At 47.6% G+C, this 25,547-nt stretch overlaps 1 protein-coding gene across 1 annotated transcript in view; it reads left to right on the top strand.

Annotated features, from left to right (window-relative positions):
* Positions 1-25,547, top strand: part of PAPPA (pappalysin 1) — a 241,994-nt gene that overhangs the window by 131,702 nt on the left and 84,745 nt on the right. The window contains exon 10 of the mRNA XM_045791079.2: positions 13,782-13,975. Within this exon, the coding sequence (XP_045647035.2) occupies positions 13,782-13,975 (194 nt within the window). The remainder of the gene's footprint in view (positions 1-13,781; positions 13,976-25,547) is intronic.

Genomic DNA, 25,547 nt, shown 5'->3' with positions numbered 1-25,547 from the left:
CGCCAGCTTGGAGATGGAGGACACTGTGGCTGGAATGCCTCATCTTTCTGAACTTATCGGAACCATATGGCAGGAGGATGGTCTTCGAAGCGGGCCAAGCCAATCAGGGCTCGGGTGGGAGGGATCCATTTTGACACTCTAGTCTCTTGCATGGGAACCCCACCAAGAACCAAGCATACTGCGGTCACCTTAGTCACGACCAGCGGTGCCAGACTGGGGTGACTGGCTTGGTTTTCATGTGGTGCCCTGATTCATCCTCAGCTCCTTGGCTCCTGTTACTTACATAGCATCCGCTTGCCCAGAAGTCTCTCTTCTCTGGAAACTTGAGGACACCCTCACGGATCGCTAGGTGGCTTGTTTTACTGCATTGAAGAACAGACATGCGTATGTGCCCAAACAAAGGCCCCCTGGGTTTTCCTTATAGTTACATATACACGTTTCTCACAGACCGATTTCTGTTTGAAATTGCATAGCCCCGATATTTCTATAATGAGCCTTAATGAGCCAACGCAAACCCTTGGCCTGTCGCAATGAACTGTACAGCTTTCTGTGAGTTACTTAACCTTTCTGAATCTCAGTTCCCCCATCTGCAAAAGGAAACACACACACTAGATACTTTCTAGAGATCCTTGCAGGGCTAAGCCTTCATTGTTCATTCATTCAGCACTGTGTACTGACTGTCCTTGGGGTCCTGGAGTTGGAAGGGCAGGAGTGGGGAAAACAGCCTATGTTTCTGCTCTCAAGGAGCTGCCATTCTGTGTTAGAGAGAATGCAGGAGTCAAGTACACCGGTGAAGAAGCAATGTAATGCTCTGCAGACAGTGACATCAGTGAGTGGGAGAGTCCGCAGAGACGGGAGTGGAGGCAGCACGGTTGGAAGAGGTCTCCCTGAGCACCTGATGTGAGGCTAAGGCTAAGACAGTGAGCTGAGCAAACCCTGTGATGGTTCGGGAGAGGAGTTCTAGATCCCATCTGCAATGAGGCAACGTGCAAACAATAACATGTCTGAGTATTTGCTGTAATATTTTATCTGATCATTGCAGCCACTTTCTAAAATGGGGGGAAAAGCAGTTTTGTCATTTCGCTTTGGAAGACACAAAGAACGAGACCCAGAATGACGATGTGTGTTACCCGGTGTTGGAGAATTGAGCTTGACATTTTGATTTCCTGCCCTTCATTCCACCTGCTGTTCGCTCGAGTTCTCTCCTGTGTTTCTCAGTACAGGTTCAACTGCACCCTTCTCAGTTTTCATTTTGCTAATGTTTCCCCGTCTTCAGGTTGCAAACCTGGTTTAATGATTAAGGGGGGATTAAGAACCAAATACCCTGTAGAATGACTCCGTTGAAGGGGATCGTGGAGCTACTTGATGGAACTCTTTCTGGAGAAGGGAGATCTCAGCTCAGAGAGGGGAATAAGAGAGCATCTCTTCTCGACTCCCCTTCTCTTGACCAAGGTGCTGATTTTGAGAAAGGGTCCCATACTCTTCCCTTTCTTTCCTTTTTTACCTACTTATTTGCTTATTTATATTTGGTGTGGGGCGACGAGATCACATGACAACCGCTGACACCCGATTTGCACTTGTCTACCTTCATCACCCTTTTAGGCCACGTTTGTACATTCTCTGCCTATGAATGTTTCGGGTTGCTTTTCTCCACTTATTATTAGCTTATATTATCCAAGACGAATCTCATTTTGTTATTTCCTGCTCATACTTTTAAAGGCCTTCGTGTGCTAGGTATCACTCTCCCTCCTGTCTGTGCTTAGAATGCCCGCCTGTTTCGTGGCCACTACATAATTCATTGTGGGACTCAATTTTACCTCCTCTCCCATATCATGAGATAGCGCTGGAACCCAAAAGAGACCCAGCTGAAAATCATTCAGGGCTTTGAGCATTCTGCTCTGTTGAATGCCTTGTCCCTTATTAGGATCACTATCTTTGCTTATCATCTTTTCAGGCCATTCAAATAACTATACTAAATTCAAGGTGATGCAAATGTATCTTCAAGTTCCAATTCATAAGACATCAAATCTCTTTATTAAATTTCAGTCCGGTATGCACCACCTTTTCTATCCAGATGTTCCATTGCTTTGCAAATTCAGTTAAGAAAGAAAATAAAACAATATTTAGGACAGATGGTGAGGCATGATGTCTCATGGGGGAAAATATTATGGGTTGGTTTAGATAGAATCGATTTCTCCCTCTAATGTGTGCTTGGATTTATAATAGGATCTCATTCTAATTAATATTTTCATAAAAATCTTTCTATCGTACAATGTGCTGAAACAGATTCAAGTCAGGTTTGTGGTCTCTTCAGTACAACCAATAACAGACATTCTGAAACTCCAAAAGAACTTTGTTAATTCATCATTTACTAAGGACCTGCTATGAGAATGGCTTTGTCCCAAGAATCAGAGATGTGAATAGAAGCAACACTGGAGACAGCCCAGAAATGTCTCCTAATCCAAGAGCTGTGCGTAGTCACTCATTCATTCATTCTCAGATGTCAGTTACATCATACGGTGAAATGGTTTTGTTGATCCAGAAGAAAGGCGTGCACTTGGAAATGGGCTTCCGTGAAACCTGTGTCACATGGGGCAGGGTGTGTGTGTGTGTGTGTGGGGAGAAACAGTAATAAATAAGACTTATTTTTAGATAGTGAATAATGGTGTGGAGGAAATAAAACAAGATGGCATGTATGCTCTCATGGGGATGGAGGAATTGGATAGAGCTTACTGTAAGGAGACAAGGTTGTTATTTGAGGAGGTAGTATTTTATGATGGAAAGGAAGAGGTTGTGAGAAAAGCCAGAGAAAAAGTATTCCAGGTAAAGTGAAGAGCAAGTTCAAGTTTCTTGAACCATCACAAATTTGGCTCATTTAAGAAATAGATGTGTGTTGAATAGGGGATGAATGGATGGATGGATGGATGGATGGATGGATGGATGGATGGATATGTGAGGGGGGTTGTAGTAGGAGACGGTCAGCTAAGGTGAGGACTTGTTGGCCGAGATAGAGACTGCATCTCACCTCACGTGTTTCAGGAAACCATCGAGGAGCTTTAGGTAGGAGAATGGCCTGCAAGTTTATGTTTTTAAAAGAGCACTCTAGCTGTGCTCTGGAGGAGGTGGGATTAGGAAACAGACCAAAGAAGCAAAAAGACTAATTCGATGAGCATTGGAGAAGTCACAGTGACCTGGATTCGGGTGGCAGCTATGGAACAGACGTGGATGTTTTTTTGGAATATCCTGAGATGAAAGTGTGTACAGGATGTGTTCATGGGCTTTATGTGGGGTTGGAGGGTGGGCTGAAAAAATGGGAGAGATGACTCAGACGATTTTGGTTTGGCCATTGTTGGGCAATGTTCTCATTTACTAAGAAGGGCAAGAAAGGAATGTGGGGAGAAGCCATTACTTCTGCTTTAGACATGATGATTTCGTGATGCTTTTAAATAGATATTTAAGTAGAGATGTCACTGTAGGCAGTTAAGACTCAGAAAAGAGGTCATTCTAAAGAAATGATTGAGCCATTGGCACATAGATATTTGGACATTTTTATTATAAATGAGGACTGAATGACAGAATGTAGATAGATAGGAAAGGGTACCCAAGGCCTGGCCCTGAAGCCTGGCAGCATTTAGCAGAGATCTAGGGAAGCAGAAAGCAGCAAATACGTCTATGTGGGATAAGCTGAGAGCCAGAAAGAAATGGGATGCATGTGCCATGGAATCCATGAGAGAATGCTTCAGGAAGAAAGGGGAAGCCTACGTCTTTATATGCTCCAAGGCAGTCTAGCAAGACGAGGATTTTGATGTTACGGTTTTAGCCACCTTGAAGTCAATGGTGATCTTGACAAGATTGATTTTGGTGGGGTAACAAGTATAGAAGTTAGATTGGAGAGAACTGAAGAGTCAATTGTAGGTGAGAAGATGGGTAGTGTAAGTAAAGATAACTCTCAATGAACTCCATGAATCATGGAAAGAGAAGTGCGAAGTAGGAAACCTAGTGGTAAGGAGATGTGGAACGAATGGTGGTTATTATTATTATTACTTTTTTTATTTCTTCAGTTATCATTTTTGTATGGGCCATATCCTGTTTCGCTGGTTTGGGAGGAGAGAATAGTGATGTAGGAAGGAAAGGGGGTCAGTTCGTGCTGAAAAAGTAGCAATACGAAAGAGTGACAGGTGAGGCTTCATGGAGCTGAAGAATCTTCATGGGAGACTCCGGCAGAGACGAGCCTTTCAGGCTAAAGAAATAAGGACAGAAGCTCTGAGCTGTGAATTCTGGGAAGAAACTGCATTTGAGGGTGGAGGTGTGGTTGGGAATGAGAATAGACAAGACAGCCGGAGCAAGCCTATGGAAGGATTCGCGTGCTAGGTGGGGACGTTCACATTTTGCAGAAGGCAACTAAGTATTTCAAGCACCAGCATAGATAAATCCCTCATAGCTTAATCACTTTAGATGCATCAGTCTCAGGAAATGGGGAAGACCCAAACCAGTTAAGAGAGTACTGTAAGGGCCAAGTGGACAGAGGATCAGGCTGCCCCCCGGAGGGTGCTCTCCATGATAGGCTTGGGTGTGGAATGAGAGTGTTAATGTGAGACTATATCCAGATCCATTCTTCTTTTTCTAGTGCTTTCTGTTTGCTAGATGATGCCTGGTTGTCACAGTGAAACACAGGAAGGAATTTCTGGCCCACTTTGGTATATGGCCAACCCTTGGGAGGAACCAGAAACCAACTTAAGCTCCTCAGATTCAGTAGACCTAACCAGCATCTGAAACTTGTTAGCGGATTCATGGTTCTTTAGAAGCCCTTCACCACCCTGTCTTCTGTACTCTGGACAGGCTGATCCGGTTGAAGAGGTGGTTAAGAACAAACCCTGGTTTGAATAGAATTAAATGAGGTCAGCAGTGTGGGTTTGACATGAAGCCTTTGAAACATAGGCGATATAAAGTCCAGATATTCCTCTTCCAGAGGAAACATATGCCAATATTGCCACCACCATCTCCCCGCCAAGCTTCCCCTTTGTAAACCTTCGGGGCTTAAGCACTCCAGTTTCCCATGTTCCAAGAAGCTATTATTTGGACACAAAGATTGTGCATTTTTTGGTCGTTTGTTGTTGTTTGGATGAATTGCTATGTGGCACGAAGCTTGTTGTGGTTGGACCCATCCCTAAACAAACAGCTGAATTTAAAAATACTATTTTTTCTGGTGTTTAAAAAAATACAGAAAATAGTAATCATTGGACTGAGTATCCTACTGCCAATCACTGTTCCCTCAGTTGGAAACAGAAGCAGACACTAATTTCTCAAAAGCTGACCCATCTTCACAGACAAGAAGTTTAGAAAGACAGGTAAATCCTATCATCCTTTGGATGGTAGCCCATATCAGGAGAGCATGCATTCAAATTATTGGCTTACTCCCTGAGTCTTATTACTTATTACATTTCCTATTACTTAAAGCTGTCATCTGTAGAGAGTTGTTGTTGTTGTTTTTTTCCCCCTCAATGGTCTGGAGACTTGGTAACCCCAATAGCTTCTCAGACAGCTAATATTTAGCCCACACCAGGGATGTTGTGAAAAGTGAAAATGGAGATTCCCAAAAGGTGTACTGAAACTTGGTTAAGAGTAACAAACTATTTTGTTGCCAGAATTATATACTGAAAACCCAGTCTGGTAACTTGGCATGGTGTGGTAAAAGGGCATTGTGTTATGAGTTCTCTACTAGAGACGTTCTCTAAAGGCTTTGGCAAATCGCTTCAATTCCATGAACCTCAGCTTTCCCATTCAGGAAATGAAATCATTGCTTTCAGTTCCAAGATCATCATCGTTGTCATAGACCATTTATTGAACACCTGTTATATCCTTAGTGCTTCACCTGCATTTACCACTAGACTATAAGTTCCATGAGGTGAAGGTCATGGATGATTTATTTACAACTCTGGACCTATATTTATCACAGTATCTAGCACACAGAAGAAACTAAGCAAACATTTTGGGTTGTTATATAATCACATGTATTATTAAGTGCTCTGAGCATGATAGTAAACATTCAATCCTTCAACCATTATTCAGATGAAAAAAGCAAGGTCTAAAAATCCTAAGTAATTTCCCTGAAGTCACATAAATAGTAAATGGCACACCTACTAAGCAAAATCAGGTCTCGTACCTCGCTGCCTCTAACGGTGTGAAAATCACAGGTATTCCTGCTCAGAAAAATCTTCAAAGTCTCTCCATTTCTTTTTTTTTTTTTTTTAAAGATTTTATTTATTTATTCGACAGAGATAGAGACAGCCAGCGAGAGAGGGAACACAAGCAGGGGGAGTGGGAGAGGAAGAAGCAGGCTCCCAGCAGAGGAGCCTGATGTGGGGCTCGATCCCACAACGCCGGGATCACGCCCTGAGCCAAAGGCAGACGCTTAACCGCTGTGCCACCGAGGCGCCCCTCAAAGTCTCTCCATTTCTAAACAGGAAAATTCAAATACCTCAACGTGGCATTGCAATCCTTCCTCCTCTGGCCTCAGGTCAGCTTTTCAGTTGATCAGTTCCAGGACCCATCGCTCTCCCGTAGCTCTACCCTTGACAGCTTCCTTATATGCACACACATTGATTGAGGCTCATCCATTGCTCATACTCTTCCCTTCACATCCCCAAATTCTTTTCTTCCTCCAAGATGCTGCCCAGCATCTTCTTGGGAAGCCTTTCCCTGTTTTCCCAAGCAGTATTGATTCCACCCAGAAGGGAAGAGCCCAATCCGATTCATCAGTGTGTCCCCAGGACCAGCACAGACACAGAGTAGATACTGAATAAATAAATATTGGTCATGAGGATTGATTCTCTTCTCCAGTTCACATCAAGGAGTGAAAAGCTATCTTAGCTGGGGATAATAACGACCCCCACTCCTGAATCTTCAGAAGGCTTTAGTGCTCTTACTTGCTGCCCATTCATTGCTGAAATGATTGCAAGAGGATTACTGTGTTTTTAGTCCCAGCTGGACATTATGGATATGTATGTGAGACAGCCACTGTGGGTTCATTTTAGAATAACTGCAGTCAGTCCCAAAGTTTGAAGAAATTTTATAGTGAAGCTAGTCAGTCTTTTAGACAAGGTGTATCATTCCACTGGAAGAAGATGCCTCTGTTTTGATAAAATCTTGCTTGCAGTACTCTCATGGTATGGCCAGTAATCACATCACAGAAAAGTATACCAACACCTGGTTAGCTGAGAACATGCCTAAACTGGTAATAATCAATAGTAAATATAAGGCATTTGTTGCTTTCATCTTCATTCATCTGCTCATCTATTCCTCGACCATTTGTCAGGTACCTCCTTCATTCTAGGCCCTGTGCTACGAGTTGGGAATACAGGGAGGGATGAGAATCAGCAATTTTGTACCCAGAGATACCTCTTGCCTGCTGGGACAGAGCTGAAAGAGGGTCTCATTCATAGGCAGGTTGACCAAAGCTGGATGGGAGGAATCTGGGAATTGTGAGAGAGAGCACAAAGGAAGGTCGTCTAATCGAGTTAGGATGGGAGTCAGAGAGGAAGGAGGATGGAGACAGCCTGCTGGAGGAGACGCTCTTAGCTCTATCTGAAGACCCAGTAGGAGTTAGCAACATGAAAAATGAGAAATAGACCCCAGGCAGAGGAACAACCCTCGCGAGGGCATGACAGAATGATGGGGAATGGCTGGTTTGGAAAACCGCGGGAGAGGCTCGTTGCGGAGGTCTTGTACGCCAAGCTGAGGAGGATGGGGACTGTCACAGCATTATATGTGAAGCACAGCGTGGGCAGATACGGATTTGGGGTAGAAGAGTTACCCCTCAAATCTGCTTAATTATCCCCCATCCTGAGGAATACACATTATCTCAGGCCTTGTTTGAAGAACACATTGGTTTGAGTTCGTTTTTTATAGTAGTCAATAGCTTATGACTGTCTGGTCTTCAAGATTCTTGAGTTGAGGGCTTGTGGAAATCATCCGAAGATCTTGTACTGAGCTGACAAGAGCAAGTTAAGTACCTGCTTCCTTCTCCAGCAATGAACTCTCCAGCTCTTTCTTTCATTCATTCACCGCAAGGATTCTAGCCGTGTTGCAAATTCACAATTTTCTAATCAAGCCAAGTTCATTAGCACCCCCAGCTGGGTGGAGGTAGTTCCACTATAAGTAAATAGATCAAGGTTACCCGGTAATCGTGGGCAGATTAGACACTTGAATCCAGGGTTCCTGACTTTAAGGACAAGAACTCTTGACAAAAGCCTAAACCCCAGCCTTTGCTTACATGCCAAGGTAAACTCATCTCATTTTCCTAAGACTTGGCTTCCAAGCTCTCAAATAGGGGCCGTAATCTCTGACCATCTCAAATAGTGTCCTTCAGACAAGCCTCAGGAACGCAGAGGCATGGCATTTCATCCCGATGCTCCAGGCAGATTTGGAAATTGAGAATTAAGTCAATGAGAAGGGGCATCATCTGTGTCTGTCCACTTACAGAGAGTCCCATCTGCCTCAGGCTCCTGGAACTGAGCACATGTCTTCCAGAAGGAAAAGAACGTAGCACAGGAAAGTTCAGCTGGGGTTGACAGACTTGGCGGTGCCTGTGCCCCACATCAGGTCCTCTCGCTGGAGAGAGCAGTTTCTAGATGTGTTACCGCACAAGAGGGACTGAGTCAGAGACAAGGAGTTCTCTTATGTCAGGGGAAGAAGGGGTGAGGTGGGGAAATCATACCGTCCAGTGCATGCCCCCTGTAAGCCAGTCACCACCGGCATCTCAGCTCCTTTCCCTCCACCCTAAGACCCTGTCTAAAGAAACTTCTCTTTAGGGTGCAGAGTACGCGCTTTGTTTGGACAGGAGTATGTGCATCGAGAGTGCTGGATTTAGTCACTCATTCATTCGACAGTTATTTGAGCGCTCCAAGGGGCTGTATTATGATCAACGCCAGCTAGCTACTACAGGGAAGGCAGGTGGCAGCGTGATCATTTGACCTTGGTATTGACTTTAAACTCTTCACTATAACTTGCTCAGCTACCAGCATAAAGTGTTCAAAAAGCACCAAGTAAATGGTTGTAATGAAAACGGCAAGGCCAGTTTTGTTTTATTGTGTTGTTGTTGCTGTCTTTGTTTTTCCTGGCCACACATTTTTATTCCATTCCTCTCTCTGTTCTCTACAGTGCTTGGGGCATGGGAGTAGAGAGGGAGAGCCAATTCCCCAGATGAAGACTGGCAGATGTAGCTGAAGGGCCCCCGGGACTCCAGTAGCAAGAGAAAATGAATAGCAGAGTCCAAGGATGTTATTTCAGAAAGTGGCTCTTGGTAGCTATGTCAGCAGAATCTTGGGGGAAAAACCAGGCATATTTATTCCATCTCTCCCTCTCTCTCTCTCTCTCTCTCCACTACCTCTTATCTCTCTTTTAACTCTATCTCTATCTATCTATTTATCTATCTATCTATCTATCTATCTATCTATCTATCTATCTATCTATCTTTCTATCTATCATCTACTTAACTGCCTCCCCACTTATTTACCTACTGTGCCTACCCCTACCTCTCCTTCTTTCCCTGGTCCTGCTGAGTCCCAGCAGGCAGGAACACGGAGGTCTTAAACGTACTCAGGGAGAGGTTAGCCTTCATGGGAACTCAGCTTTAGCCCAGTTCTTGCCACTCCGAGGTCTCTTTGCTGGGAATATGAATTAAGTCATCTTAGAGAATAGAACTTAGATGATCTTATTATAATCTTACCCTCCCTGTCTTCATGTTGGAGGGGGGAAATGTGAGACCAACAGTCAAGCAACCCCACGATCATCTTCTGCTCAAAAGGATGTGGTTAGAGATAGATAGAGCTTGGGGGGAGGGTAGCATTTCCCTCCGACATATAAAAAGCCCAGGCTCCTGCTTCTAGTTCTGCCACCATCTCCCTCTGTGGTCTGGAAGCAGACTCCTCACCTCCTCTGGCTCTCAGTCTCCCCTTAGCTAAAAGGGGTGAAGTTGCTGGCATTGTACACATCAGCTCATGAAATCAGGGCAACAACCCTGGGTAAATATATTATTACCTCCTTTTCTCTTCTTGGATGAGAAAAGAAAGCTCAGAGAGGTTGGATTAGTTTATTTAAGTCCTATCCAGCTTACATATGACAGCGCTAGGACCTGAACCTGGCTTTGCCAGATGCCAAAACCTGTGCTTTTTTGCAATTCCTTTGATTGAGTTTCGAAAGGGTAAAGTCTGTATTAATGGCTGGTCACTCTCCGATTCGGTCTGCATTTTATTATATATTAAGTTGGTCCTGGTCTCCAGGAGGCTGGAGCTACTAAGAAGTGCTGAATCTGTCTTCTCTCCACCCTTGCGCTGCCAGGCGTGCTACTGGTCACTGGAGTCCCCAGCGGGCTCAGACTCATCCTTAAATAATTGAATTATAATGAATTGATTTATTCTGGCTCTTTTGATAGTATTTCACTATGTAAACGGTTTGCTGAAATAAACAAGGGATTTTGGAGCTTGGAAGGGGCTCAACATTCTGCTGCCCCCGAATTCACAGACTCCTTTTTCAGATAGTCAGCATCCTAGAAATCCAAGTTTTAATTCTACTTGAGCCTGGATCTTTCTGTTTGTGGGGGGCGGGGGGGGGGGGAAATGCTGCACAGAGTGTTTTAAGTGAGTACTGATTTCACAAGGTGATTCCATCCAGCCAGCTAGAAATAAATTGGCCCCTTTTAAAAGAAGAATATATTTTTTTTCTCTTGACTATTCTAGAATGTACAAAGCATGTTTATATCCATGTCCTATGAGAGTTTTGTGGGTATCCAGAGAGGTTGTCCTGGCTGGGACAATCATTCCGTCCCTTTCTTCTTGTTGAAGTTAACATACAATGCTATTTTATTTTAGTTTATTTATTTATTTATTTATTTATTTATTTATTTAAGATTTTATTTATTTATTTATTTATTTGACAGAGAGACAGCTAGCGAGAGAGGGAACACAAGTAGGGGGAGTGGGAGAGGAAGAAGCAGGCTCATAGCAGAGGAGCCTGATGTGGGGCTTGATCCCTTAACGCCGGGATCACGCCCTGAGCCAAAGGCAGACGCTTAACCGCTGTGCCACCCAGGCGCCCCTATTTTAGTTTTAAGTGTACAACATATTGAGTCAACATTTCTGTACGGTGCTTTCTATGATGAGTGTAGGCACCATCTGTGACCATACGACATTACTACGGTGTTTAGGACCATCGTTTCTGTATTACAGATGGAAAGCCAGAGGCCGAAAGGTGAAGCTAATTGTGCAAAGTCATATATCGAATATGAGGGACAGAAGTCAATTCCTGATTGGAAGCAGGGCTCCACTCTATTGTTTTGGAGTAAATAGGGGAAGGATGTCCTAGACCAGCCAGTATCCTTAGGATGACCCTAAGTTCTGTTCAGATTTTCCCAGGAAATGTGCCTATTGCCTGGGTGATGTTTGTTTGTTTTTGCAAATTTTCATGGGTTTATTATTATTATTATTACATTCAGTTAGCCACTGTATAGTACATCATTAATTTTTGATGTAGTGTTCAGTGATTCATTAGCTGCGTATAACACCCAGTGCACATCACAACACGTGCCCTCCTTAATACCCATCACCCTGTTACCCTTTCCCCCCACCCCCTCCCTTCTGAGACCCTCAGTTCGTTTCCCGGGGTCCATAGTCTTTCATGGGTCATCTCCCTCTCTGATTTCTCCCCCTTCAGATTTCCCATCCTTCCCCTATGGTCCTCCGTGCTCTTGCTTATGTTCCACATATGAGTGAAACCATATGATAATTGTCTTTCTCTGCTTGACTTACTTCACTTAGCATAATCCCCTCCAGTTCCTGGAAAACAGTATGGAGGTTCCTCAAGATGTTAAAAATAGAGCAATTACACTACTAGGTATTTACCCCAAAGTTACAGATATAGTGAAAGGAAGGGGCACATGCACCCCAATGTTCATAGCAGCAATGTCCACAATAGCCAAACCGTGGAAGGAGCCCAGATGCCCTTCAACAGACGAATGGATAAAGAAGATGTGGTCCATATATATAATGGAGTATCATTCAGCCATCAGAACGAACGATTACCCACCATTTGCATTGACATGGATGGGACTGGACATAGTCTTTAATAGCATCTCGATCCCCAGTTTGGATGATGATTTTACGCTCACCTGAAGACACTGCATAGGGACCAGATTTCAAGAAGCTCTGTCTTTCAGAGGAGCCACAGCATGTAGATCGGATGGCACAATTAAGTGTTAGGTAGGGATCTTCATAAAATAGGAACCCACGCAGAAAGGGCTATTTAGTTTTGCCTGGAAGTATTGGGAAAATAGCACAGAGGAGCTGACACTTCAGTTATGAAAGGATGGACGGGGGATCTCTTTCAGATGGCTACATCCTGATTTCTTCTTGTATATTTTGGTGCGGGAACAGCAAGCCATGTGCATGGTCCTGCCTCCTTGGAAGGCATCTGCCAGCCCCGCACTTCCATGATCTGTGTCCTGGAAGCCGAGAATCACGGCAGCCAGCTGCAGCTTTACGTTATCCCAAGCAGAAATCGCTGCTGTGATTTGAATTACTTGGGAGCTTGAGAACTCACTTGGCCTTTAACCTTCACGGGAGCTCCTGAGGTATCCACCAAGCCCTGAGGAGCCTAGCACAGTAGACAGGAAGGGCTCCCGGAGGCCTGGCACTCTGACCCTCTTATCTGATTGAGCCCAGAGGGGGAAAGAGATCTGTCTTAAGCAACAGAGCAGTTGAGTTTACAGAGCTGGGACTGAAGCCAGTTTACTCCTTATGTGAAACCGGAATTCTCTTTGGAGTTCAGTAAACCTCCATTTGCCACCGTGAAGTTCTGTGGTGTCAGATAATGCACCCAGAACTCGGAAAGTGAAAGCCTTCATTTGAAACCAGGATCTGGCATGAACTCACCGTGGGACTTTGGGTGTTATTTTTTTCTAAATTTTATTTATTAATTTGAGAGAGAGAGAGAGAGAGAGTGAGCACGAGTGGGGGGGGTGGGGGGAGGAGCAGAGGGAGAGGGAGAGGCAGACTCCACACTGAACAGGGAGCCCGATGCAGGACTGCACCCCAGGACCCTGAGATCATGACCTGAGCTGAAGGCAGATGCTTAACCGACTGAACACACCAAGACGCCCCAACTTTGGGCAAGTTATTAAAGACACTTGGGATCTCAGTGTCCTAATCTGGAGGACTGAAATAATTAAAATAATAATGCCTTTCTCACGAGGAAGCTGTGGGGCTCACTTGGGGTATAATGAAGGTCGAAGTGTTTGTGAGTGTGTGTGCGGTCAGACATATCTAGCACAAGATCTACCCTCCAGATTTGCAAATATGCACACACCTAGCATAGCCATAAGCACAATGTTAGCTATAAGCACGATGTTTTACGTCGTTTGTATAACGGCAGCTTTATACCCATTGAACAGTGACTCGCAGCATTTCCCCCTCCCTGCCGTCCCTGGCAACCACCATTCTGGTCTCTCCTCCTATGAGTCTTACTACTTTATATTCCTCATTGAAGTGGAATCATCCACTAGTGGACTTTCCGTGTCTAGCTTGTTTCACTTGGTATCGTGTCCTCCATGTTGTCTCAAGTGGTGGGATCTCCTTCTTTAAGGGTGAATAATAATCCCTCGTGACTACTGATGATGGGCTTAACGGTGCCGATGATTCTGCTGGTCTGATTCTACTATTGCAGATGCCAGCTGAGACCAAAGAACAAACATCTATCTGTTCTCTCCCTTCTCTGTCCATCTCCTGCAGACGAACCCAGCCGGTGCTATTTCCATGATGGCGATGGCGTATGTGAGGAGTTTGAACAAAAAACTAGCATCAAGGACTGTGGGGTCTACACACCCCAGGGGTTCCTGGATCAGTGGGCATCCAATGCTTCAGTATCGCATCAGGACCAGCAGTGCCCGGGCTGGGTCATCATCGGCCAGCCGGCAGCCTCCCAGGTAAGCTCCCAGCCACGTGTGACATTTCCTCCAGACATTCTGCATCTCTATTCTGCCCCTCCAGGCTGCCCTCCTCAAATGTAATGTCACTGGATGTGGCCCCCTGACCATATCTCTAACTGAATGTAGTCCCAGGGCCTCACGAGTACCATTTGTCAGGGATGAGACATGGAATGGTTAAGTGCAGGGAACATCAGCATAGGAGGGTAAAGCCTATTCTCCTGTTTCTCTACCTGTTATAATTCATATTAGGTGAAAGAATTCCATTTGGAATATGCCACTGGAATTCAATGGGGTAAGGCCAAATTCTTTTGGGGGAGTCCTGTTTTGGGGGGGCTTTTTTTGGAGGGGGGTGCCAAGTTGTATGCTCCTTGAGCACTCGCCTGTGAATTAACTCTATCGTGAATTTGCTGTGTGGCCTTGGACTAGTCTCCCCACTTCTCTGGGCTCCATTTTCCCTCATCTTTAAATTAGAGGGTAGTTGAGCTTGATGATCTCCAAGGACCTCCCCACTCTAAAAAGCTCTGACTCACTCCTCAGTCCCCTAATGCGCTATTTATGTTCTAGGATTCTTGCCCCAGGGGACTGACAGTTGAGTTGAGGGAACAAGAGATTGGGGCCACCAGTGCTTGTGTGATTCTAGGGATGGCCGTGCTGTCCCCAGAGCCCCCTTTCCAATTATCCTGCTGAGCAAGCACCTGCCTTCTTCCGAGACTCCCAGTTCCCAGGGACACGACTCAGTGCTTCCAACCGCCTGGCCCGGTGGCCATCTCAGAGGCCACCCTGCTCCTGGCCGTGGAGATGAGTCATTATCCCCAGCCATTCCTCTGTCATAGTGCTTCCCTGGCTCGGGGTGGGAGGTTAGGCCTGCTCTCTAGATGAGAGAGAGATGTGGCCTTCCTCTGGGGCCCAGTGAAAAATCCCTGGATGAGGTACAAGATAGGTCCCCTTCATTTATAAGTCGCAGTGTGTATTTGGCCATTTTTTTTCATTTGTCTGTTTGCTTGCATTTACACGCATTCAATTATTTATGTGTTTGCATTTGCTGCTGACTGCCCTGAGTCGGTCGGGTGGAAGGGAGTCTTGGGTAGTGCCAGGCTGGTAAATGAATGAATCAAGGAATGAATGAATGAGTGAGTAGGTGGATGTCTGGGGCTCATCTTCCCCGTGCCACCTCTGTACTTGCTGAATTCTTTGGTTGCACCTGTCACCTTGAACCCGAATTACCTGTGTGCATGTCTCGCTCCACCTAGGCTGCTCGTTCTTGGAGAACAGCTTTAAGTTACATTCATTTTTGTCCTCTCATCTTCAGGCACAGGCCTGGACAAGACTAGGTGCTCTGGAAACGTCTTTAATTGACTGTAGATACATGCATGTGCACACACGTGCTTGTGCGTCCGTACACACGCGTGCACACACACACACACACACACACACACACACACACACACACTGCTGCATGCAGATGAGCACCACCAAGAGAAGATACTCGGGCATCACCTCTCTGTGGCATAGAAGGTTCTGCTCAGGAACAGCAGGGCTGACCGGCCACAGAGCCAGGAATTCCCAGTTCAACACCAGCACTCGGTTCTAGAAATGTTTAAAAAAACATTGTTCGAACAAGGGAATTGACACACTGGGAACCTCACATGAGCCAGAGCTAAGGTAGCCACTGTGCTTCAAAACAACCCAAAGTGTTATGGCTGCTAAAGTGAGAGAAAGGAGAGAAGGAATTGTCCAGCCATAGCATTTGAGAGGAGACTTCATGGGGCAATTATTCCAGCCCTGTAAAGAGGGGCTGTCAGGAATTATGGGTGATTATCTCTTCCTAAACAAAAATCCAATTTCAAAAAATCATTATAAATACTAGCTCTTCGATCTACAAAGAGGAGATGAGGAAACAAAATCATCCTATTGAATTATTCATTGTAACCAATTTTATTTTAATGAAATCGACTAGGTTCCATTACTCTGGGCTTGGACATAATCTTTGTTACAAGGAGACTTCAGCTGTAACTAAATTTGCCATAATGAGATCAGCTCACTGGAGAATACAGGGTCAGGGGAGGGGATGTGTTGCTGGCTGGGTGCAGGGCCAGGCAGGCAGCCTGGAGGGTGACAGAACAAAAGTCTCCTGAATTCCCCGACTGAAAGCAAATGCCTAGAAGTCACTCACGCACTGCCCCTGCCATGCACACGCACACACGTGCACGCGTGCACAGACACGGAGCCTGCGTGATTCTGGGTAGGGTTCTCCCTGGAGCATAAAGGTGGCTCCCTTCTGACAACAGAGAAGAGGAGGAGGACGTATAACCATGGCCTTCATTACCCTGTGCACTGATTAGAGGAGGCTGCTGGTTAATTTTCACCCAGTCAGGGCGTCCAGTGAAGAGGTTGACGGCTTGAGGGAAGGAGCTGGGGGATTGTTAGATGCACCATGTGCCCTTCGCCTTCCCCCAATGCAATTAACTTTCTCCTCTTTCCTCTACCTCTCTTCCTTTTTCTGTCTCTCTTACACACATGCATGCACGTGCATGCACACACACACGAAATTCCCATGTCAGAGCATGGGTCCGGGGGAGAGTGGCGGGGGGGGCAGTGTCATAGGAGTGCACCAGCCACTGTCGTAGACCCTCCTGCACTCCCCAGCCAGTCCCCTCTCTTGGAGACACTGAGAGGTGGAGTGTCTTCCCCTGAGCCACACAGCTCAGAAGTGAAGAATCTAAGATTAGGATCTCATAGAAGCCACCAGTGAGATGGGGAACATGTGGTCACTTCCAAGTCAGAAGTCAGTGGACATCTGGAAAACTGCACTGGGAAAGAAGCAGGAAGAAACGTAGCTGGGCAGATCCTATTGTTGGTGTCGCCATGCAAATGCCCTGAGGCACTTGGATTCTCCTCTGGCAGACTCCGGGGCACTGCCCACACCTCTGAGTTCAGCCTGCTCCCATTCCCTTCGAGGTGCACTGTTCTGAGGTCCCCCAGTGGTCATTCACGGGGACACTCCATTAACTTGGGGGGAGTGATGAAGTGACCACAATTGTTCTTCGTTCCTCTTTACGAGCCAGCTTTGTCCCACCACTCTCTGTCTTCCTCCGATGCTCTAAACATGGTCAATGCAGCTGTCTATAGGATAGGTGCCTACGTCTGTGCTGGAGCCTATGGAAGAAACCAGGGAATGGAAGAACCAGCCCCTGGCCTTGTGAGGTGCTCCTCCATCAAAAGAAACTGGCAGGATCCCGCCGGGACTGCCACAGGGCCGCACTCACCGTGCTTCATGAGTCTAGAGAATTGCTGAAAACTTGAGTTTCAATTTTGTAAAAGCCCTTTGCTTCTAATAACTTCCAGTCTCTCGCGTGTCCATTCTCCTCCAGCAAGATCCCCAAATTTGGTTAGGGCTACGCTATTCCACCCCAAACCTCGAGTCTCATATCCAGACCTTATCAGAGCCATCAGAACTTCCTGGTGTGCAAATTGGGCTGAACAGTCTCTCATAAGAGACATTCTTTGGATATTTTGGCCATGCACCTTCCCGGCCCTGCTGGAATTCAAGAAGTCCCTGAGACAGAACAAAAATGGAAATGAACCGAAAGAATCAAGTTCTCTCTCTTCAGGGAACCTCAGAAATGGTTTGGGTTAAGTGCTTGCAAAAATTTCGTCTTGTCCTAATTTTGTCTCCATGTTTTGCATTTCTCTAGTGCTTTACACCATAGGCTGCCAAAATGAGATGTAGATATTCCTTCATCCTGCCCCCGCCCCCAGTGTTTCTACCACAGTCCATTTCCTCCTATCTAGACAGGCACCTCCCTCCTTCGGCAGTGGCCTAAGGAGGAAATGGAAATACTGACTCTCTGGAATGTGCAGGGCTCTCCAGGGATTACAGACCTTCAGTCAACCAACCAATTTATTTGGTTAATCCTTTGAGGGTAAAGCTTAGACTAAGCATTTCCAGGGCAGTAGTTTCAGGGCCAAAATAAAGAAAACCTTTCTAAGAACGAGAACTATCCATAGGGGGACGGAGTGCCGTGTGATCTATCTACTAAGCTGGCCATGGTAAGGCATTCAGGCTGAGCCGGTGGTTGAACGGGAGGTCCCTGCCTTAGAAGGCAGGTGAGAGTCTAGACCTCTCTCCTTCCTTTGTAATTGATTCTCTGACTTTCTGTTCCATTAACCCATTATTGGGCATATTCGTCCTTCGCCACTTTACCTTGAGTTGCTACAAGCAGCTTCTAGGCGTGCCCGTTATACTTCGGGCCTCCATGAAGATAACAAATCCTAATTGCTCTTGAATTATGAATTCATTCATTTATTCATTGGCTCGAGCAGAAATCTATTCACTGTGGAACATGAGTCGGTAAAGAGTGTGGGAGTTCATGGAAATCACGTGACTGTGGCTTTGCCCTCTTTGCCCCTCCTCTGACTTGGGAACCTTGAGCAGATGACCCCTCTGGGAACTTCAGTTTCCTCTTTTGGAAAGAGGGAATGACAGCATCTACCTGGTGAATGTTTAGACGGTCAATGTAGAGAAGACACCTAGCACTGGGTTTTTTTGTTTTGTGTTTTTTGTTTTTCCCACTTATTGGGTAGCTCAGATGTTAATTCTCTGCGTCGCTCATGTTAGGCTTCTCCTCCGCACCCTCCCCCAGAGGCCACAGGGACCCATACTTCCGTGGAAGCTCACTCAACATTCCATTGAGTTAGACGTAGTTGTGTTAGCCAGTGTCTTCTGGATCCTCAGGACCGTACCAGCCATTTTTAAGAAACTCCAAAGAAATGCTGGTCCTGTTGCTGCCCTCAGAGGGCTCACCCTGTCGTCTGTGGGGTGTGTCCTACGAGAGACAGCCGCCAGAGACCCAAGAGTGAGATTCGGAGGGAGTTCCCTGAGGAAGAAACCACGCTGCTATCAGCTTACTCAGCCGGCAGGGCTGAGAGCCAGCACATAGGGAAGGATAAGTCCTTCGCCCACTTTCCAAAGGCCCTGCACAAATTATAACAATAACATTTATCGAGTTCATCCAGCTTCTGCATCAAATTCCTTGAATCCTACTGAAACTGCTGTAAAAATAGGAATCGCAGCTCTCACTTTCCAGGTCAGGACCGCAAAGCTCAGAGGGTTGAGTGTGCAGCTCCGGGGCTCGACCCGTGAGGGACAGAACCAGGTGCTGGCCACCGTGTCCATGCTAGGAGCTCAGGTGCGGGACGCGGCAGCTGCCGCCTGCCGCCGCGAGCGACGCGGGAGAAGCCGCTAGGAGAACCGGCGTCTTTTGCTTCTTTTCATACGTGGTGTGCATTCAAGGAACACCAAGAAAATGGAACTTGTCACACCAATACCTCAAATATTGCCTCACCGTCTCTGCCGTGTGGTGTGGACTCCACCTGTAAGCAGTCACCCTCTTAGATGAAGCATTGCCGTCTCCGGAGAGTCATTTAAAATGTGTTTAAGAAACTATGGGAGGACTGTAGGACATGTCTTAGGATGCCGACCCCAAAGTGTGAAAAAGATTTCTCGGATCTGTGCCTAATTATTTCTGGGTTATAGGAGAAGGCAAGAAGAAAGGCACAAGGAGGACAGTTGTGGATGGAAGGGGTATTTTTGCGTAGTTTCTAGGTGTGTTTCCAGGTGTTTCCAGGCACGTCGCAAGCCGTGTGTGCTACGCAGGAACCCCTGCAGTGTCTGTAAGAGAATCACAGAGGATGTGCACTCCTCGAGGGCCACGTCTGAGCTGGGAAGCAAGGGCCATTTCTCTGTGTCTTCTTCATCCTCACGTCCAGAGGAAGGGAGCAGATACCCACTGGGTTCTCTGGACACAAGAGTAAGAAATCTCCACGAGCACTTGCGAGGCTGTATAGGAAGTGCGGAGGGTCTGAGGAGAGACACAGGGGAGGGAGGTAGAGACGGACAGACAGACATCAAAAAAAAAAAAAAAGGCCAATAAGAAATAAAAGGGTAATTGAGAAAGGCGCTTATAAAGGTGTGCAGGGACCTCCTTCCGATGCTTGGAATTTAGACTTAATCAATAGTGCGGGGGGTGGGGGGAAGCTTTTCAGAGGTGATAAGCAAGGGTGCTGACAGAATGGGATGTCCATATGAGGAAGCAGAGAGACAGCTATTAAACACATCCTGTATGCCAGACCCTGTACTAGGGCTTTAAAGCACATGATCAAACTGAGACGTTTCCCTTCCATGTCACAGTGAAGAAACAGGCTCAGGGAGCCAAGCACCTCGCCCGTGGCTCTCCTCCCCTTTCCTCTGCCTTTCCTCACCCCGCCCTACAGGCACTTCACAGGAACAGCCCCCCTGGGAAAGTTTGCGTGGACCAGCCATTCTCCAGGGCTATTTAGATGATTGGATTTGCAAAGGACAGAGAGAAATCTTGGCCTCAACCCCCCAGAGGTGAGGTCATTTCTAAGCGTTTTCCTTTCCTTGCATGTACCTTCACCAAAGCGTGCCTCTCTTCTCCCTGGTGAAATGGGACAGCATCTGCCCGTGGTGGAAGGAGGAGGACAGGCGAAAGGAACACACTGACATTTCAGAGAAGATTCCAAGCAGTTTTCCCAAATACCCACGGGATACGCTTTCTCCTGGTGGTTTATGAATAATTTTTCAAGAGCACATGTGCGAGTCATCTAAGGAGACAGAACAGAAAGTCCCATGGCCCGTTACAGCCTGTCCCATTGATGTGGGGCACCAGAAACCCCTCCAGGAGAATAAGAAACAGCGCCTGCCTCAGAACTGAGCCCCTGGGCTGGTCTCTGTGACCGCCCTGAATTTGTCATGGCAGCCTCGGCCTGGCAGGGACTTGAAGTTGGCAGCATTATTCACGATCCCGACAGAGGAGTCCACCACCAGACACTCCTCCCAGCCCTCTCTCCTCCACTCCCTCCTTCACTCATTCACTCTGTTGGTATTTATTCCAACTTAAGAAATGCCAGGCATCACGACTGACCCTGATAAGCTTTGGATGAGAACTTTAAAGGGAAAAAAAAGGTGAAATTTAGGATCAGGTTCAGTGTGGTTTCCGGCTCCGGGGCCCACCACTCACTGGCCCTGTCACTTTGGGCAAGCCAGTTCTCTTGGTTCCTCCCCAACTTCCTATCCGTAAAGGAGCAATAATAATCCCTATATGGCAGGTGCTTGTCAAGGCTGGGACACTGGATCGAGACTGTGGTTTTTCCTTCTGAGAGCAACTGAAACATTTCCTAATGAAATGCTTCTTTCTGCCTATGAAGTTTTAGCAGTCGAGCCATCCAATTAGGAACAACCGAGCTTGGTTATTTATTTATTTATTTTTAAGACATGCTCTTTGGGGCACAAGTTGAGGGAGGCTTTGAGTCTCTTGGTCTTACTCCACTTACTGAAGATTTGACTTTGCTCAAACAACCCCCCTACACCTCTCAAGCTCCTATCTGCTATGAGATGATTCTGCTCTTTGGACTAAAAATCAGTAGAATCTTGTCGTCCACCTACTATGTCCAAAGCATCATTTTCAGCCGTGGGCGGAGGTTGAGACAAACCCGTGAACCCCGGCCCTCAAGCAGCCTGCTGGAAGAAAGGACAGGGACTTTGAAATCGGGCAGGACAGAGGTTGGCACTGTGCCGTGACCCATGGACAAAGGCAGCTGGCCTCGGAGGGCTGTACACGGAGGGGGGTCTGTGCCCAGCCCTCGAAGGTGCGCACCAGCCATGTCCTGACTGACCGGGACGGTGCCACGTGGAGCAGAGCAGACCCGGTTTGAGGATCGAGTCTTCATTTCTTGCTTGCCAGTGGCCTCCTTCCTCGGAGCCCAAGAGCAAGCACAACTTTGTGGTTTGGGGCTGCTTCCACCGCTTCTCTGCGGAGAGCAGGCCTGGCCCTGCCAAGCCACCCCATGCCCCTCTAGGAAGATTCCTTTGTCTTCACTCCAAGCCTGCCCTGCTTCCATCTCGTCGGCCCTCCACGTCTTCCTTCCCCACTCTCAGACTCAGGACCAGACTCCTTCCTTCCATCTCTGGCATTCACTCAAGGCCCTTTAGGACCCCTCTGCATTCCTGCTGTTCATTTTCCGTTTCTTCTTTTCCTTTTTTTTTTTTTTTAATTGTTTCTGTTTTAAGTGGGGGCCCCGGCATGTAGCCAGCATGGCCTTTGCTGTATAATTTAGTTTCATGTTCTGTACCCAAGAAACATGTAAAAAATGTAAACAGCGTTCACTCTCTCGGGCTGCAGTGCACTTAGCAAGCATCAGCCAGTCAGGCTTGCTGAGCCCGCTGCTTTGGCGGTATTGAATTCTGTCCCCAAAACCACATGCTCATTTCCCTATGTCTGAAAGTAAACTTTCTCAAGCCAGGCCCAAAGGCTGGGGTTCCGAGGGGAGCTGAGGTTTGGCCGCGCGCAAGATCTTGTTTTTGTTTGTGTTTGTTTGGCAAGCCCCCTGCTCCCACCCCATCCCACCAGCCTTACTTTGTAAGGTCGCCTGGATGTGTTATCTGTAGACCCAGACCCAAAAAAGGCCCTTCCACCCGCTCTTCGACCCCAGCCCTGGGTTTCTTCAAACTCCCCTAATGTTTCAGCCGGCTCCAAGTCCCAGGAGGTCCTGGGTACATTTGTGCATGGTCCTTTTCCAGGGAAGGATGGGCTCCATCAGGCTTCTGAGAGGTGCCCCTGCCGAGAGGCATGATTCCATGCCAGGCCGGTCCCCCAGAGATTTCCTGGGCTCCTGCCCTCCCCGGGGCCCTTACCCACACCGGACCCATATGTGCAGCTGGTGGACGGGCACAGTTGGCTGGTATCTGAATTTCTCTCCATCCTGGGACACAGCAGAGTTGGGGGAGAGGTCTGGTCTGCTGGCATAATATGGCTTTCAGGAATGTGGCTGCTGTCTGAGTGAAGTCCGGGTTTGCAGTGCTGCCTGGGAGCAAGGGGTGTGGGGAAAGAATATCTATTCCATGCAGTGTGAGGAAGCAGAGAACCTGGCAGGTGTCAGGGAGCAAGGGGCAGGAGCTTGACATTGCAGAGAACGCAGGGCTGTTAGGAGCCCAGGCTCCAGGGCAGCTGTCCAACAGAACTTGCAGTGACAGTAGACGTGGTCTGTCTGTGCACTGTCCTATATAGAGTAGCCCCTAGCCACATCATTTGGAGGCTGAACTGTCCTTCAAAGTCTAGCTCAGATGGCACCTTCTCCTTATGGCCCCCTCTGACCACGTGCAGCCGTCAGTCTTCTGATACCACGTAGCCCTTCTGGAACCATCCGATGACCCAGAGCACAAGCTGCGCCCACAGCTTTTCATACCAAATGCTCCATGAGCAGCTAAGGATTCGGGCTCTATCTTTTAATGTTTAGGGATTTCCTGTCCCTACCAAAGGTTTGCTGCCTGGAGAGTACGCAGGGGGTGCTTCTGGATTCGTTGAACGAGGCCGTTGGCAACAATGTCCACTGAGCGATGTCTCCTTTGTGGTTGGCTTAAATGTACAAATCAGTGTCTGTAAGTGATTCCCTCGTGTGGCAGGGTACAGTCCCCTGACACATGTAGTGGGTGACCAGACAAAGCGGGGCCTTCTTAAGTCCCCCGCTTTATCCCCTCCATTGCGGGTAGTGTGCGTGCCACCGTGTGAGGCAGGGGCAGGGGTCCTGACAGCCCATCCTGGGCCCCAGACTGAACTTCTCTCCGCTGCTCTGTGCCTCCAGGACCCCCCACTGCTCCAGAATGTTAGCCACACAAGCACAGGGGTCTTCATTGTTGTTTCCAAGATGAGAACGAGGGCCCGGCACAAAGTAGGCAGGTGGTGAATATTTATGACTAAACCTGCACTTTGCTCTGTTAACAGCTGTGTGCAGAAAGTATGAAACAGCTTCTGGAAGCTGGGCCACATGGCAAAGGCTCTACCCTTTTGCCGCTTCTTATTCTGGGAGAGATTCGGGTCTCCGTGAGGTCCCTGTGAGTAGACGACTGCAAAGGTTGATGGAAACCCAAGGGACTGTCTTTCTGGCTGGTGAGAGCGGCTCACCGTCTAGAGGTCTCCCCGTGAGAGGCCCAGCAGAGGAGAGTATGAACGAGAAGGAGATGGAAGGGAGGAAGGAAGGATAGGTGGAAGGAGGCGGAAGGGATACAGAAGTAAGGGAGAGGCGGAAGGCGGTGACTCAGTGGTAATAAGGGACAATAAAGGGAGGGACCTGCTGGTCATGACAACAGGTGACCACAGTGACAGGAGCCATGTGAATGGCAGGCGAGCAGGGTGCTTACACCGCAGGGGCTCTACCCAAAGCCCCTCGCTGTTCCAGAGCATAAACACCTGGCGGCCACTCGGGGAGGCATCCCCTCCCTCACTCATTTGCAGAGGAGTAAATCGAGACTCACAGCGGTTAAGTAACTTATCCGAGTTTCTGCAGCTGGCCCAGCGGTGGGGCAGGGAAATCTCGAATTGGAACCCGGGCCTGTCTTCCTCTACAACCTGGAAGAAAGAAGTAGGGAGGGATGAAGTGGGGGCATGTCAATTCTGGGTCTAGCAGGTGGGGCATGCCTGAATTCTTGCACGTATAGGGGTTCTTCTCCTCCTGCCGTACCAGCAAATCATTTTGCAGTGGAGGAGTGTAAGCGTCCCAATGGGTTCAAGGTCATGCTGTCAGCACATGGCAGCAGCTGAGAGCCCAGCCCACATCCCTTTGACTTTAAGATGTGTGTGACTTCCGCTGCTCAGCGGAAGGTTCAGGGACGTGGCAGGTGTAGGGCTGGTCAGAGAGTTCACACTGTGGGTCCCAGATCGTACTGCTGCTTCCACACCCTGCTTTTGTGCAGATGTATGCTGCCTCGGCCAAGGCGCCCCTGGGGGAACTCACTGCTCTGTAATGTCTCTGTCCCTTGGAAGAATCTGCTCGTGGGTGCTGGGCACCTAAGTCAGCAGCGTCCATTGGGCATTTGGTGGGCAAAGCCCCGATTGCATGTCGCAGTCACTAGCCTTACCTGTGACATCTGGAGGGGGCAGGCCAGAGAGCAATGCGCCCTTGTGCTTAAGAATGAGCGCCCCAATTTGAGCTTCAGCTCAGCAGGACACTGTTAAAAGCCTGAGCAATCCTCGTCCTCTTGTTCCTTGCATAAGTCAGTGCCCAGCATCCTTCGGGGCCTCTTTCTAGGAGAAATCAAGCTCGAGGCTGACCTGGGTAAGAGCACTGCCTACTCTTCAAAAGCAAAGACAAGGGAGCCAGTCACTCTGTGGTTTCCAGCCCTGGCTCCCCAGGGTTAGAGGCGGGGATGAGGGCATCCTGAGTGCTGCAGTGAGACCCCAGGGACAGTGCACTTGGCATAGCCATCTTGGCATCAGGTGGGGTTTCCTGCAGGGCACCGGACTCGGACTTCATCGCGGATGCAACTTGGAACACACAGGTCTTAATTAGAAAAGCTGGAGAAGAGGAGGAGGGAATGGGGAGCGTGAGGAAAAACAGAAAAGAACAACCTGGAAACTGCTAGTTTTATGAACTCGAGAAAGTCTTGTTCTTTCAACACACAGATGTTTTTAAGTGAAAAATCACTCCTCTGACCTTTCTTGAATAGGCCTGTGTGGTCAAAACTGCCATTAACCACTGTTCAGCTAGCTTGGAT

This window comes from Ursus americanus, chromosome 18, assembly GCF_024610735.1.
Source record: "Ursus americanus isolate L20-20 chromosome 18, mUrsAme1.1.p, whole genome shotgun sequence".
Taxonomy (NCBI): Eukaryota; Metazoa; Chordata; class Mammalia; order Carnivora; family Ursidae; genus Ursus; species Ursus americanus.
Note: the sequence above shows the minus strand (reverse complement) of the source record. Positions and strands in the feature narration are given on the sequence as shown.